This window comes from Carcharhinus amblyrhynchos, unplaced genomic scaffold, assembly GCF_965287045.1.
Source record: "Carcharhinus amblyrhynchos unplaced genomic scaffold, sCarAmb.v2.hapA chromosome_332, whole genome shotgun sequence".
Classification (NCBI taxonomy): Eukaryota; Metazoa; Chordata; class Chondrichthyes; order Carcharhiniformes; family Carcharhinidae; genus Carcharhinus; species Carcharhinus amblyrhynchos.
The window spans coordinates 14,445-28,079 of NW_027650072.1; the positions used below are offsets into that span (position 1 = coordinate 14,445).

At 44.0% G+C, this 13,635-nt stretch overlaps 1 protein-coding gene across 2 annotated transcripts; it reads left to right on the plus strand.

The window, feature by feature from the left end:
- Positions 1-597: 597 nt before the first annotated feature.
- mych (myelocytomatosis oncogene homolog) lies at positions 598-7,835 on the plus strand. 2 transcript variants are annotated; one of them, XM_080183565.1, is made up of 3 exons: positions 598-676; positions 5,642-6,179; positions 7,275-7,835. In XM_080183565.1, the coding sequence occupies exons 2-3, from the start codon at positions 5,645-5,647 to the stop codon at positions 7,823-7,825; spliced, it is 1,086 nt and encodes a 361-aa protein (XP_080039691.1). In that variant the 5' UTR covers positions 598-676; positions 5,642-5,644; the 3' UTR covers positions 7,826-7,835. The 2 variants fall into 2 exon arrangements, with proteins under 2 accessions (XP_080039691.1, XP_080039690.1); XM_080183564.1 differs by lacking the exon at positions 598-676 and adding an exon at positions 5,308-5,504.
- The last annotated feature ends 5,800 nt before the right edge of the window (positions 7,836-13,635 follow it).

A 13,635-nucleotide genomic window follows, 5' to 3' on the forward strand; every position in this document is an offset into this window, starting at 1 on the left:
CCCAAACCCCGGAGACCCCCCCCCGACACCCCCCCCCAAACCCCGGAGACCCCCCCCGACACCCCCCCCCAAACCCCGGAGACCCCCCCCCCCCGACACCCCCCCCCCGAACCCCGGAGACCCCCCCCCCCCCGAACCCCGGAGACCCCCCCCCCCCCCGACACCCCCCCCCAAACCCCGGAGACCCCCCCCCCCCCCGGACACCCCCCCCCAAACCCCGGAGACCCCCCCCCCCAAACCCCGGAGACCCCCCCCGACACCCCCCCCCCAACCCCGGAGACCCCCCCCCCGACACCCCCCCCCCAAACCCCGGAGACCCCCCCCCCGACACCCCCCCCCGACACCCCCCCCCCCCAAACCCCGGAGACCCCCCCCCAAACCCCGGAGACCTCCCCCCGGGCCGGAGACCCCCCCCGGGGCCCCTCCCTCTCTCTCTTCCCGGGCTGGGGGCGGGGCCGGGGGCGGGGCTGCCGCGGAGTTTTGGCGGGAGACTGTCCGGGGGCGGGTCGGGTATAAATAGGGAGCCTGAGACAGAGCGGGACAGAGAGTGAGAGACACAGAGGGACACAGATCATCCCCACCCCCCCCCCCCCAAACAGACACAGATCCCGCAGCAGGGGCCCGTTACCGGAGCACAGACATAATCCAGATCCCGGAGCAGAGAGAGACAGCCGCGGTAAGAGGGGCCGAGTGGCCGCCCCGACTCCTCACTGTCCCACCGGGGGCAAAGGGGGGGGCTGCGTTTCTTAGGAGAGAGAGAGGGGGGGTCTGTGTTTTAATAGAGGGGGGTCTGTGTTTTAATAGAGGGGGGGTCTGTGTTTTAATAGAGGGGGGGTCTGTGTTTTAATAGAGGGGGGGTCTGTGTTTTAATAGAGGGGGGGTCTGTGTTTTAATAGAGGGGGGGTCTGTGTTTTAATAGAGGGGGGGTCTGTGTTTTAATAGAGGGGGGGTCTGTGTTTGAATAGAGGGGGGGTCTGTGTTTTAATAGAGGGGGGGTCTGTGTTTTAATAGAGGGGGGGTCTGTGTTTTAATAGAGGGGGGGTCTGTGTTTTAATAGAGGGGGGGTCTGTGTTTTAATAGAGGGGGGTCTGTGTTTTAATAGAGGGGGGGTCTGTGTTTTAATAGAGGGGGGTCTGTGTTTGAATAGAGGGGGGGTCTGTGTTTGTGGGGGTCTGTGTTTGAATAGAGGGGGGTCTGTGTTTGTGGGGGTCTGTGTTTGAATAGAGGGGGGTCTGTGTTTGAATAGAGGGGGGTCTGAGTTTGTGGGGGTCTGTGTTTGAATAGAGGGGGGTCTGTGTTTGAATAGAGGGGGGTCTGTGTTTTGGGGGGGGTCTGTGTTTGGGGGGGGTCATTAATGTCTGACTGAATTGGTAACAATGGGTGATTGAGGGATTTTGTGGTTTGAGTGGAATTTTCATAAATGATAACATTCCTCACTGATCACAGTAAAATCTTAATTGATTTCCTAAGTTTAGTCACATCCGGACCTGCTGTAATTTATTTCTTGTCCATATTTTGGGATTTAGCATGTGATGAATGTTGAACTGTGGTGGGAATCAAGGCTGGAATGAGAGAGTCCAGTACAGAAAAATGAAGTACGTTTTGTAAAACAGTTTAAGTACAAATTGATTTTGGAGCAGGTACAGTAATGAACTTCTAGATATGATGCACAGAGTTATCGAATATAAAAGATGAAAAATTTGTCCAATGTGTTGTGTAGATGACAGTTAGAATCCAGTTCTAGGAAGGCTGAGTGAAGGAGAGACACTTGGATGGATTAAAAATCTTAATGTTGAAAGTGTTGGAGAATCAGTGATACTGAGGCAGGCCTGAGCATTTTCACTGCAAGAAAGAGAGGAGAAATTGGAAGAAACTCCACAGTTATTGTGATTTGTCATTTTGATTGTGAGACTGGACATAATTTAAAGGAATTGGCAGTTTTTTTTAGAAATAATATGCCAGAGAAATATGGGATAAGAATGGAGAAACCTCCAATTTGAGGGATGGAGCTGAATGACTTTTCCCCTCTGCTCTCTTTTCAATTATTTCACAAATGTCTTTCTTTCTGATTTTATTTTTTTGAGGGCTGTTTGTGATTTTAGGCTTGGTGTTTTCAATGTCTCCTCTAACTCTACCAGAGGTCGTTTGAGTTGAACATTAGATTTTCTGTTTCTTGGCAATTTTAATTGAAAACCATAGCTAGGTCAGCTGCACTTTAACTGTCTACCTACTCCTGAATTTTAAAGAGATCGCTGTTGTTTGCTTAGATGCAACTGTTTTTCAACATTAGTTGGGGTTAACCCTAATGTAACAATGCATTTATTTCAGATTTGTATTCACTGAACAAACAACCAAAGTTCCCATTTGAAAGCTTTTCCTTACCGGTACATTTTTTTAGGTGTTGATGGAATCCAAAGGATTAAGTTGCCCTGGTTCATTGCATGAAAGTAAATCATCCCTGGCTGAATGCTGCAGATTCTTTAGATAAGGCAGGAATTTGGAGATGTTCCCTCAGGAAGCAGGGGGTGCTGTGTGAAACCAGGATTGTCCTTCAAGAGTTTGAAAGAAGCATTAAGGGAACATTTCTTCCTCCTGAACTGATTCTGTCTCTTGTTTATGGATTTGCAGGAATTAATGTTGAGAACAGAGAGAGAAGTAGGATGTCTGTGTTTAAGCAGCTTCATTAATGGGTCATGTCTCTGAGTCTCTGTCTAACTGCCCTGTGCTCCTGGAACAGATAGAAAGGAAGCCAATATTTGAATTTGAGGGATGGAATTGAATGACTTTTCCCTTTCTCATTTTTCAATTATTTCAGAAATGTCTTTCTTTTTGATTTTATTTTTTTGAGGGCTGTTTGTGATTTTAGGGTTGGTTTTTTCAATGTCTCCTCTAACTCTACCAGAGGTCATTTAAGTTGAACATTAGATTTTATGTTTCTTGGCAATTTTAATCGAGAACCATAGCTAGGTCAGCTGCACTTTAATTGTCTAATCTAAAAAAAATAAAAGATTGACCAGGGTGAGGTTAGGGCCAGTCAAGAATTGTAGTGGGAACTTGTGCATGGAGTCAGAGATAGGTGAAGGGTTGAATGAATACTTTTCTTCAGTGTTCACTAAGGAGAGGGGCCATGTTTTTGAGGATGAGAGTGTGATACAGGCTGATAGGGTGGAGGAGGTAGATGTTCTGAGGGAAGATGTATTAGCAATTTTGAAAAATCTGAGGGTGGATAAGTTGGATATTTTGGGAGGCAAGGGATGAGATTGTGGAGCCTTTAGCTTTGATCTTTGGGTCCTCACTGTCCACGGGGATTGTGCCAGAGAACTGGAGAGTGGCAAATGTTGTTCCTCTCTTCAAGAAAGGAAAAAGGAACGACCCTGGTAATTATAGGCCAGTTAGTCTTACTTCGGTGGTTGGTAAATTAATGGAAAGGGTCCTGAGAGATAGGATTTATGACCATTTAGAAAGATGTAGCTTAAGCTGGGATAGTCAACACAATTTTGTGAGGGGTAGGTCCTGCCTCACAAATTTGATTGAATTCTTTGAGGAGGTAACTAAGTGTGTAGACAAGGTAGAGCAGTTGATGTTGTATACGTGGATTTTGGTAAGGCGTTTGATAATGTTCCTCGTGGTAGGCTCATGAAGAAGATAAGGAGGTGTGGGGTAGAAGGAAATTTGGCCGACTGGATAAGTAACTGGCTGTCTCACAGAAGACAGAGGGTGGCGGTGGAAGGAAAATTTTCAGACTGGAGGCCAGTTACCAGCGGTGTACCACAGGGGTCAGTACTGGGTCCTCTGCTATTTGTGATTTTTTTTTTAATCAATGATTTGGAAGAGGGGGCTGAAGGGTGGGTTAGTAAATTTGCTAATGACACCAAGATTGGTGGAGTAGTGGATGAGGTGGAGGGCTCTTGCAGGCTGCAAAGAGATATTGATAGGATGCAGAGCTGGGCAGAAAAGTGGCAGATGGAGTTTAACCCCGATAAGTGTGAGGTGATTCATTTTGGTAGAGAAAGTTGAATGTGGATTACAGAGTCAACGACCAGGTTCTGAGGAATGTGGAGGATCAGAGAGATCTTGGGGTTCATATCCAGAGATCTCTGAAGGTTTCCACTCAAGTGGATAGACCTGTGAAGAAGGCTTGTAGTGTGTTAGTGTTTATTAACAGGGAGTTTGAGCCATGGGGTTATGCTGGAACTATACAGGACCTTGATGAGAACATATTTGGGATATTGTATGCAGTTCTGGTCACCTCACTATAAAAAGGATGTGGAAGCATTGGAGAGAGCGCAGAGGAGATTTACCAGGATGCTGCCTGGTTTGGAGGGTAGGTCTTATGAGGAAAGGTTGAGGGAGCGAGATTTATAAGATGATGAGGGGGATAGATAGAGTGGATGTTCATAGACTGTTTCCTTAGGTGGATGTTGCTGTCACTAGGGGGCATAACCATAAGGTTCATGGTCGGAGATATAGGAAGGATGTCTGAGGTAGATACTTTACTCAGAGTGGTTGGGGTGTGGAATGCACTGCCTGCTGTGATAGTGGAGTGGGACACTTTAGGAACTTTCAAGCAGTTATTGGATAGGCACATGGAGCACACCAGAATGATAGGGAGGGGATAGCTTGATCTTAGGTTTGGACATAGCCTGTACTGTGCTGTACTGTCATATGTTCTATGAATTGTGAAAGAGCGAAGTTTGGGAATGGAGTGACTACCCACACACACACACACACACTCCACCTTCACTCTTATCATTCCTAAAAAACACACACAAGTGTCTAACTGCAAGGAGTCTGCTGTCTGTTTGATATCAGTGTGGGATTAGCTTGTGCACACTGCTTCTGAAGATTTAAAATAAATGTTTTGTTAATTTGTCAGAAGTTCTATTAAAATAAATAGACTTTGTAAATTACTGAAGTCTTCACGTTGCTGTGCTGCTAAATGGAAAGGGATTTAAACCGGGTCTGGAAAGTTTGTTGGATGCTTTGACAGCAATAGTGACTGTGATGGAACATTAGCTCAACTCAACAGAGGTGGGCTTTCCAATCACTGTACAAAGTCATCTCCTAAAATCTGCCAACTATTTAAATGAACAGGAAAGGAGAGAGGGTTGACAGTTAGATTGTCCATCAATGGTGATTAGAAACTCAGGAATTTTTAAACTCCTGTCTGGTGAAGATCTCCTGTGTAAAGGTAATTGGCATCTCGCACTGTGACTATTTTCACTGAAGACACAGTTGTAATGTATCCTGCTCACATGGGGCAGTATTTCCTGCATACCTGGAAATGATTGAGAATTGGAGATGATGTTATGAACTGTTAGGAAGTCTGTGCAATGAGATCCAAGTATTTGGAAGGTTTTCACACTCCCACTGAGCCAGGTTTTGACTACTTGTTAGAGTTTGAGGTGAATTATCCAAATTAAGGTGGCTTTGGTTTGACTAAGCACAGCTTAAAACCACACAAACTGGGAAGACTAATGTTCTGTTATCTCCATCACATTAGGGTCAGTATGCTTTCTCCACCTGTCCATCCCCCACTCACTCAATGTCACCTTCATCTGTTGTATTATCTGACGGTTTAAATAATTTTCCAAATGCTAATTAGAATTTGAATTAATGCTTTGTTGTGTTTACCTTGCAGCCTATGGTCACAATGCCTCAAAGTGGAAATCTCGATAGTGATTTTGACATTTTCTCCTCTTTGCTGAAAGATGATGATGATTTTTATCAGACCTGTCAGGAATTCCTGAAGACAGTTGAAATGTTACCAGCTTCACCACAAACCTCCCTCCCCAAAGCCAGCATCTGTGACTCCCTTTCCACTTTAATCCCTTCCAAATCAGACCAGTTGGAATTAATGTCAGAGTTCCTATTGGATAATGACCAGGGTTTAATTTGGGACTTGGAAGCCTCACTGAAGATGGAGCAGGATTGCATGTGGAGTAACTTGCTAACAACAGCAGAGCTGGATAAAGTTGGTGACAAATTGGATGTGCTTCCTGTGTCCAGCCCCCTGATGTCTGAGATCGAGTCTCACTTCTTCCAGGATTTGTGTGGTTCTGGTTTAGAGACTATTACCCCCCTCCTGGACAGGCCTCACCAAGAGAATGAAGATCCAAATTCAGATGATGAAAGTTCTTTGTCACCAAGCAGTTTTTCCTCGCGCTCCAGTGACTCAGGTACTGACTAATTGGGCAGAATGGTCAATGTAAGTTCTAGATTGGAAGCCTGTCAGTCCTGTGGTCATGTGTGTGGCTTCTCAGGTTACATGTGGACCCTCTCTGACACTAAAGACTTCCTTTGTGGGCAAATGTGGGAGTTGTTCTTTGTTCTTTGTAAACTGGAAGGTCTCGTTGTTTTCTAGATCAGTGTGAAGGTCTGGATGGTTTTGAAATGTGCAGCTAGTTTCCAGGTTGTGGGAAGGGATTCTGTTCCTCATTCACTTTCACTGATTGGAGTATGTGAAGACAGATTTGGAATTGTATCTTGTGTCTTCATTAGTATAGAGGCCCAGAGAGAATGATTCTCTGGAGAACGGGATAGGACTCCACCATCTTAGTCTAGCTTTCCTAACTCACATACTCTGAGTTTGGTTTCTAATAAGAACAGTTGTCCATGGATCATTCTTTGCCTTAAAGTGGCAATTTCTCTTGAGGGTCTAGCCCCAGCGTGGATTGTTACGTCAGCCCCTGAGGAGTGCCCATTAGGAACTAGAGAGCATGAATCAAAGCCTTACTGTCCGAAGGAGTGCTCATTGGATCATAGAATGTTGCAGAGACTTGTGGAATTGTACCCTAGCTTCAACCAGTCTCTGGTGGATAGGCAGCCTGGAGGAGAAAGCCACTCTTTGACAGAGAGGGGTGGGGGATTTTATCAGATCATCCTTCCCATCCCCATTGGAAATGAAACATTTCCATTAGAAAGGGGTACTAAAAGCAGAGATTAGAGTCACCGAGGGGGACATCAAACTGAACCTGATTGCAAAATTGACATCCTTTGACTAGGTCAAAGGTTAAATATTCCCCTCACCATCTCTGGAGAGTAAATTATCTCTAAAATAACATGAGAGGAGCGTCCCCTCCCAGAACCTGATCCAAATCGCTAGATTATGTTAGGTGACAGTATTGAGGGATATGGAAGATCAGTTGGTCAATACAGAGCTTGTCTTTGAACTGAATGGCCTTCTGTTCTTCCTTCGATCCCAGCTTTTACTGTATTGAATGAAATCCTGCTCTGTTGAAAACATGTATATTAAAGCTGCCTTGTATTTGCAGAAGAAGAGATTGATGTCGTAACCATTGAGAAGCAGAGGCTGGCAGTGGGGAGCACTGCCAAGCAGGAAATTTCAAGGACTGGAACCCGCTCGCAGACACTGGCTACTATCAAACGATGCAATCTGGAAATTCAGCAACAGCACAACTATGCTGCACCCTCACCTCTGCTCTCCAATACCTTGCTAGCACCAAAACGAGCCAAAATGGACAGCTGTCTCCATGTGACCAGATACTCATCCCCCAACAAGTCCTTGACTTTCAGTTCCAAGTTTTCAGATGCGGAGGATGAGGAGAGACGAAGGACACACAATGTCCTGGAAAGGCAAAGGAGAAATGAGTTGAAGCATTGTCTGTTGGCTCTTCGAGATGAGGTGCCAGAACTTTCGATGAATGTCAAAGCCTCCAAAGTGCTCATCCTGAGGAAGGCCACAGAATATGTTATTAGGTTAAAGGCAGAGCAGCAAAAACTGAATGCAGAGAGAGAGAAACTTCAAAAAAAGCAGCAACAGCTTCGACGCAAAGTTGACCAGATGCAGAGGATTTCCAAATAGTTTGCAAACTCAGGCAAACTAGAAAAGTGTTGTTTATTCTCTTTGAAACTCAGACATTCAAAACATCCTTCTCTGTGTTTATATAGACAATGAACATTAATGGGAACATGGAGAAGAAATTAAGCAAAGACAAGGGGCTAGGAATGTTAATTTGCCTGTAAGGTTTTTTCTGTGAGGACAAGTGTTATTTCTCCTCCAAGTCTCCTAGTTTTATTCCTTAATTATGTTGTTGCAAAATTTTGCAAGTTTGTAGAAGCAAGTCTTGAGTTTTAATATTTCAGTTTGAATGCTTAATGTGTCTAAAACTGCTTGGCTGTCTATCATTTTAAAAAGCTGCTTTGGGCACTGGCTTTATGCCTGGTACCACCTTGGGGAAGCTGAAACCACAATCTTCCTCTTTATATCTCAAGTTGCTGAGAGAATAATGTGTTTGTTTAAGAATAATCCACCAATGGGGTTAAACAGTCTACTGCTCAATATTCTAACAGGAACTAAGTGATCAATAAAGGTGAGCAGGGCTGGAGTGAGCTGCCCCAGATTCAGGGTGAGCTTTCTAATGAAGAAAGGCTTGATCTTATTGAATGGCAGAGTAAGCTCAAAGAGCCAAGTAGCCTACTCCTGCTCACAATTGATATGTTTGTATCCCAGTTTGAATACCCCAGGATTGACCTGTTTATAATTGAGGGTGAGACAGAATAGGAACCTAACTTCATTGTCAGACATTAAACATTTTGTGATACAGGAGGTGTAATGAAATCTTTGATTCTTCACGTGAGCCAGTGTACCTTGGCTGAAATGATCACCCTGCAGCCCTAGTCTTGGCTTAGTGAGTCTGAGATGTCCAAGTTTATTCCACCGCCACCCTGGCTTGGTCTGTCCTCACTGGGTCAGAGAATGCATCTATACAACCTCTTTGAATCATTAGATATTGATAGCCTCCAATCCCAGCTGCTAATCATATTCTTACTATGCACACAAGTAGACCTCATTTCTTTTGAAACCCAAGTCAAGCTCCATAACTGTTTTAAACCAATGGTTGCTTATGATTTATTAGTTGAAATTTTATACGTTAACCTGTTGCATTTCAAGTCTTCCAATCCAAACCTCACTATCCAGACTTCCAGACATCGTTTTTGATGGGATACAGATGTTATTGCAAAGTATCTGCAGTCTTGTGTAATCTGCAGATGCGGGTATAACTGCTTTAGTCCATGTTTAGAATCCATTCTGTTGTGTCGCTGACCAATGCCTTTCATCACCTTCTCTCTTGTCATGGTGGCATAGTGGTCTGTGCTGCTGCCTCACTGGGCTAAGGACCTGTGTTCCATTCCAATCTTGGATAACTGTGTGGAGTCTGCACATTCTCCCCATGTCTGCATGGGCTTCCGCCAGGTGCTCCAGTTTCTACCCACAGCCCAAAGATGCGTAGTTAGGTGGAATAGCCATGGTAGATGTGTGGGGTTGAGGGGACGGCCTGGGTAAGTTGCTCTTTCAGAGGGTTGGGGCAGATTTGATGGGCTGGATGGCCTCCTTCTGCACTATAGGGATTTGAGGATTCTTATTTCTGTCTTAGTGAAAACTCTGAGCAGAACCTGAAGCCTGACAGAACACTGTTCACATATCTTGTGATACTGTGGTTTGCATTCTGTGGATTCAGGATCCACAGGCAGGAATGTCTGCGATGTCTGCTACTTTTTGTGTGATGGGTCAGCTGGAATTTTTGTTCCCTGTGGTGGAGGCAGGATGGGATTTGTCTATGATTCTGACTCCCTTTCCCCATCGCAAACTCTTTATAGTCTGGACTATGAAACACGTCCTGGATTGGAAGTTAACACCTGTATTCAGCAACTATTGGCACCTTCAGGTGGGGGTTTGGAGAGTTTTACCAAGACATTTTGTCGTTTAATAGCCAATTATACATGGTTGCAGTGATACCTTCTATTAGATTTGATTGTTTAATTACATGATATTTCGCTGCTAGTCCTATAATTTATTTTCAGATAATGCACTGCCTATGTTAAATCTTTGTGCAGTTTGAGTTGTATTATATTTTCATATGAATTATTAGAATTTCTGATCAGCATGATGGGGTTTATGTGAAGTTTTTGTTTTAAGTTATTGGTTTGTATTGTCACATTGTTGGGTGCTTTCTGTGTTTTGGGCAAATCTGTGTTGCGGATGGTCAATGTTTGTTTTGACAAAGCACTTTCTGTTCAGCCTTTTGCTATGTTGGCACAAATCACGCAATAAATTAATATGAACAAGTTTCATTTTGAAAAGTTTTTTGTTGTTGCTTTGCTTTATTTGCACCAAACTGCTGTAAAAGTGGTGATGGGGAGTTGATCCCTCAACTCTAACTAGGAGGTTAAGAAGCCTGAGAGCTTTTACAGCCAATGTAACAATCCTCATATATTGTAGGCCAGTGCAGCAACTCATTTGTGCACAGGAAGATCCCACAAACAGTAGAGTAAAGAACAAAGAAAATTACAGCCCTTCGATCCTCAAATAACTAAATCTGTAATTATTGATGATGCTTGTGGAGGACATGCTCTGTCAACAGAGGTTTTTTTATCCATTTATGGGATGTGGGTATCGCCAGTTGGATCAGCATTAATTGCCCTTCCCTGAGGGCAGTTAATAGTAAACAACATTGCTGTGGATCTGGAGTCACAGGTACAAAGAAAATTACAGCACCAGAACAGGCCCTTCAGCCCCTCCAAGCCTGCACTGACCATACTACCTGACTGAACTAAAACCCCTACCCTTCTGGGGCCCATATCTCTCTACTCCCATCCTATTCATGTCTTTGTCTGACACCCCTTAAAAGTTACTATTGTATCTGCTTCCACTACCTTCCCTGGCTGTGATTACCAGGCACTCTCCACCTTCTGTTTTAAAGAAAAAACTTGCCTCATACATCTTTAAACCTTATCCCTCCCACCATAAACCAATGCCCACTAGTAATTAATTCTTCCACCCTGTGAAAAAGTTTCTGACTATCCACTCTGTCCATGCCTCTCATAATCTTGTAGACTTCTATCGGGTCTCCCCTCAACCTCTGTTATTCCAGTGAGAACAAACCAAGTTTCTCCAACCTCTCAGAGCTAATGGCCTCCATATCAGGCAACATACTGGTAAATCCTTTCTGTACCCTCTCCAAAGCCTCCACATCCTTCTGGTAGCGTGGTGAGCAAAATTGAACACTATATTCCAAGTGCAGCCTAACTGAGGTTCTCTAAAGCTGCAACATGACTTGCCAATGTAGGTCAGACTAGGTAAGGATGGCAGATTTCCTTCCCTAAAGGACACCAATGATCAACAATGGTTTCATGATCATCATTGGAGTTTTTTTAATTCCAGATTTTTTTTAATCAAATTCAAATTTTACCATCTGCTGTGGTGGGATTTGAATCTGAGTTCCCTTGGAACTTTTGCATCCAAAACATGAGTACAAACAGAGCTTTGGTTTAATGTCTCACCTGGGGCTTAGCACTGTTGATGGATCTGTAGATTGTGAAATGGGCCCGAACCCCCACACACACAGGTATGAGTACAGTGAGATCTAATGTACTTTATCTATTGGATCATCAACTTCGGAGGCTGTCTGCAGTTCAGTGACTTATAATTCAATCTACTAGTTTTGTATCTCTGAACGTTACTCTTTCCAATAACTGGCCTGACCTTAAACATTTTGGTTCCCAGCCAACAAACTAGCAGCTCTGCCAGTGGAAATGAGTAAATAGTCTGCTTATTGTGATCCTGACCAGGAAGTTCCTGACTTTATGTTAAATGATCTCAGCTGGGCCAGTGAATGAAGAAATGCTACCCCCTGCAAAGCTGTACTTGTCCAAATCGTCCATTCCACTTCAGTTATTTTTAATAACAAATGGGCTGTGGACTAGCATTTAGTACCTTTCAGAAGGTGATGGTGAGATGCCTGAACTGCTGCAGTCTGTGTGGTGTAGGTACACTAGTGTGCTGCTGGGGAGGCAGTTTCAGGATTTTGACACAGAGACAGTAAAGGAATGACAATATATTTCCTCAGGATAGTCAGTGACTTGGAGGGGTGTCTCCAGGTGGTGTGTTCCCATGTCCTTCTTGATGGAAGAGGTTGAGTTTGGAACATGCTGTTGAAGGTTGCTTAAGTTGCAGAAGTGAGTCTTGTTGATGGTACACATAACTGCTTCTTTGCTGTCAGTGATAGAGGGAGGGATTAAGGCCAGTCAAGTGGGTTGCTTTGTCCTGGATGGTGTTGAGCTTCTTGAGTGTTGTTGGAGCTGAGCTCATCCAGGCAAGTGGGGAGTATTCTATCACATTCCTGATTTGTGCCTTGTAGATGATGGACAGGCTTTGGGGAGACAGAAGGTGAGTTACTCGCCAGAATGTTGTCAGCCTCTGAACTAATTGGTGATTTAGTAATTCCGACTGAAATATGTGCCAGTGAAGGACTTTCAAGTGTCGTCTTTTAGGAATTGTGACAGTTAATTTACACAGCAAGCTCCCACAAACAGCAATATGATAATGACTAAATAATGTTTTTACTGTTGTTGTTTCAGGGATAAATATTGCTCAGATCATTGGGTAGAATTTTTGCACTTTGAAATAGTGCCTGAAGAGCCTCAGTGCCTACTTGAAAGACCAGATAGGCCTCCATATAACATCACATCAAAGATGCCACCTCACACAGTGCTGCACTATCTGAAACATACAACCCACTGAGAGGGCTTGACAGGGTAAATACTGAGACACTTTCCTCTGTCTGGGGAATCTAGGTGTAGAGATGTCGGTGTTGAACTGGGGTAAAGACAGTAAGAAGTCTCACAACACCAGGTTAAAGTCCAACAGATTTATTTGGTAGCAAAAGCCACTAGCTTTCAGAGCGCAGCTCCTTCATCGGGTAAGTGAGAGTTCTGTTCACAAACGGGGCATATAAAGACACAAACTCAATTTACAAGCTGGTTGGAATGCGAGTCTTTACAGGTAATCAAGTCTTAAAGGTACAGACAATGTGAGTGAGGAGAGGGTTAAGTACACCAATCATGCTTTAATCATGTTCCAACCATTATTTTGTAAATTGAGTTTGTGTCTTTATATGCCCTGTTTGTGAATAGAACTCCCACTCACCTGACAAAAGAGCAATGCTCCGAAAGCTAGTAAACCTGTTGGACTTTAACCTGGTGTTGTGCTGCTTATTACTGTAGAATTTAGAACATGGGGATATAGTCTCAGGATCAGCTGTTTAGAACTGTGAAGGGGAGAACCTAGAATTTTCTAACATGGAAGGTTGTGAAGGCTCCATCATTGAATATGTTTAAGATTGAAATTCCTTTTAGATCTCTCAGGAAATCAGGCGATGAGGAGAACACTGGAAGTTCGAGCTGAAGCAGAAGATCGGCCACGATGTAGATCAGACTCAAGGGGTTGAATAGCTTACTCCTGTTCAGAATACTACACTGGAAACTCTGAACAAATCACTGGAGTGGGAAGCTTGGGCAAGAGTTCTAGCCTGAATCATGTTTAACAACTTTGTACTTTTGCCAGAGGAGTTATGTAGGTTTGCATAGATTAGTAATTCTGTCATCAAAGTCAAGAGACCACTAACGGTGCTGGGCACAGGTCCCAGACTGATCTCAGTGAGTCAGAATGATGTGAACACATGCAGAATTCAAACCCCTGAGCAAAGCAAAGGTATGAATGGGAAATCCGAGTGTCGCAATGTTACAATGAAAGAGTTCAGTCATCTACTGTAGAATGTAAATTAGTCACTATAATTAATCTAGTGCATACATTGTTACAGAAAAAAGACAGTT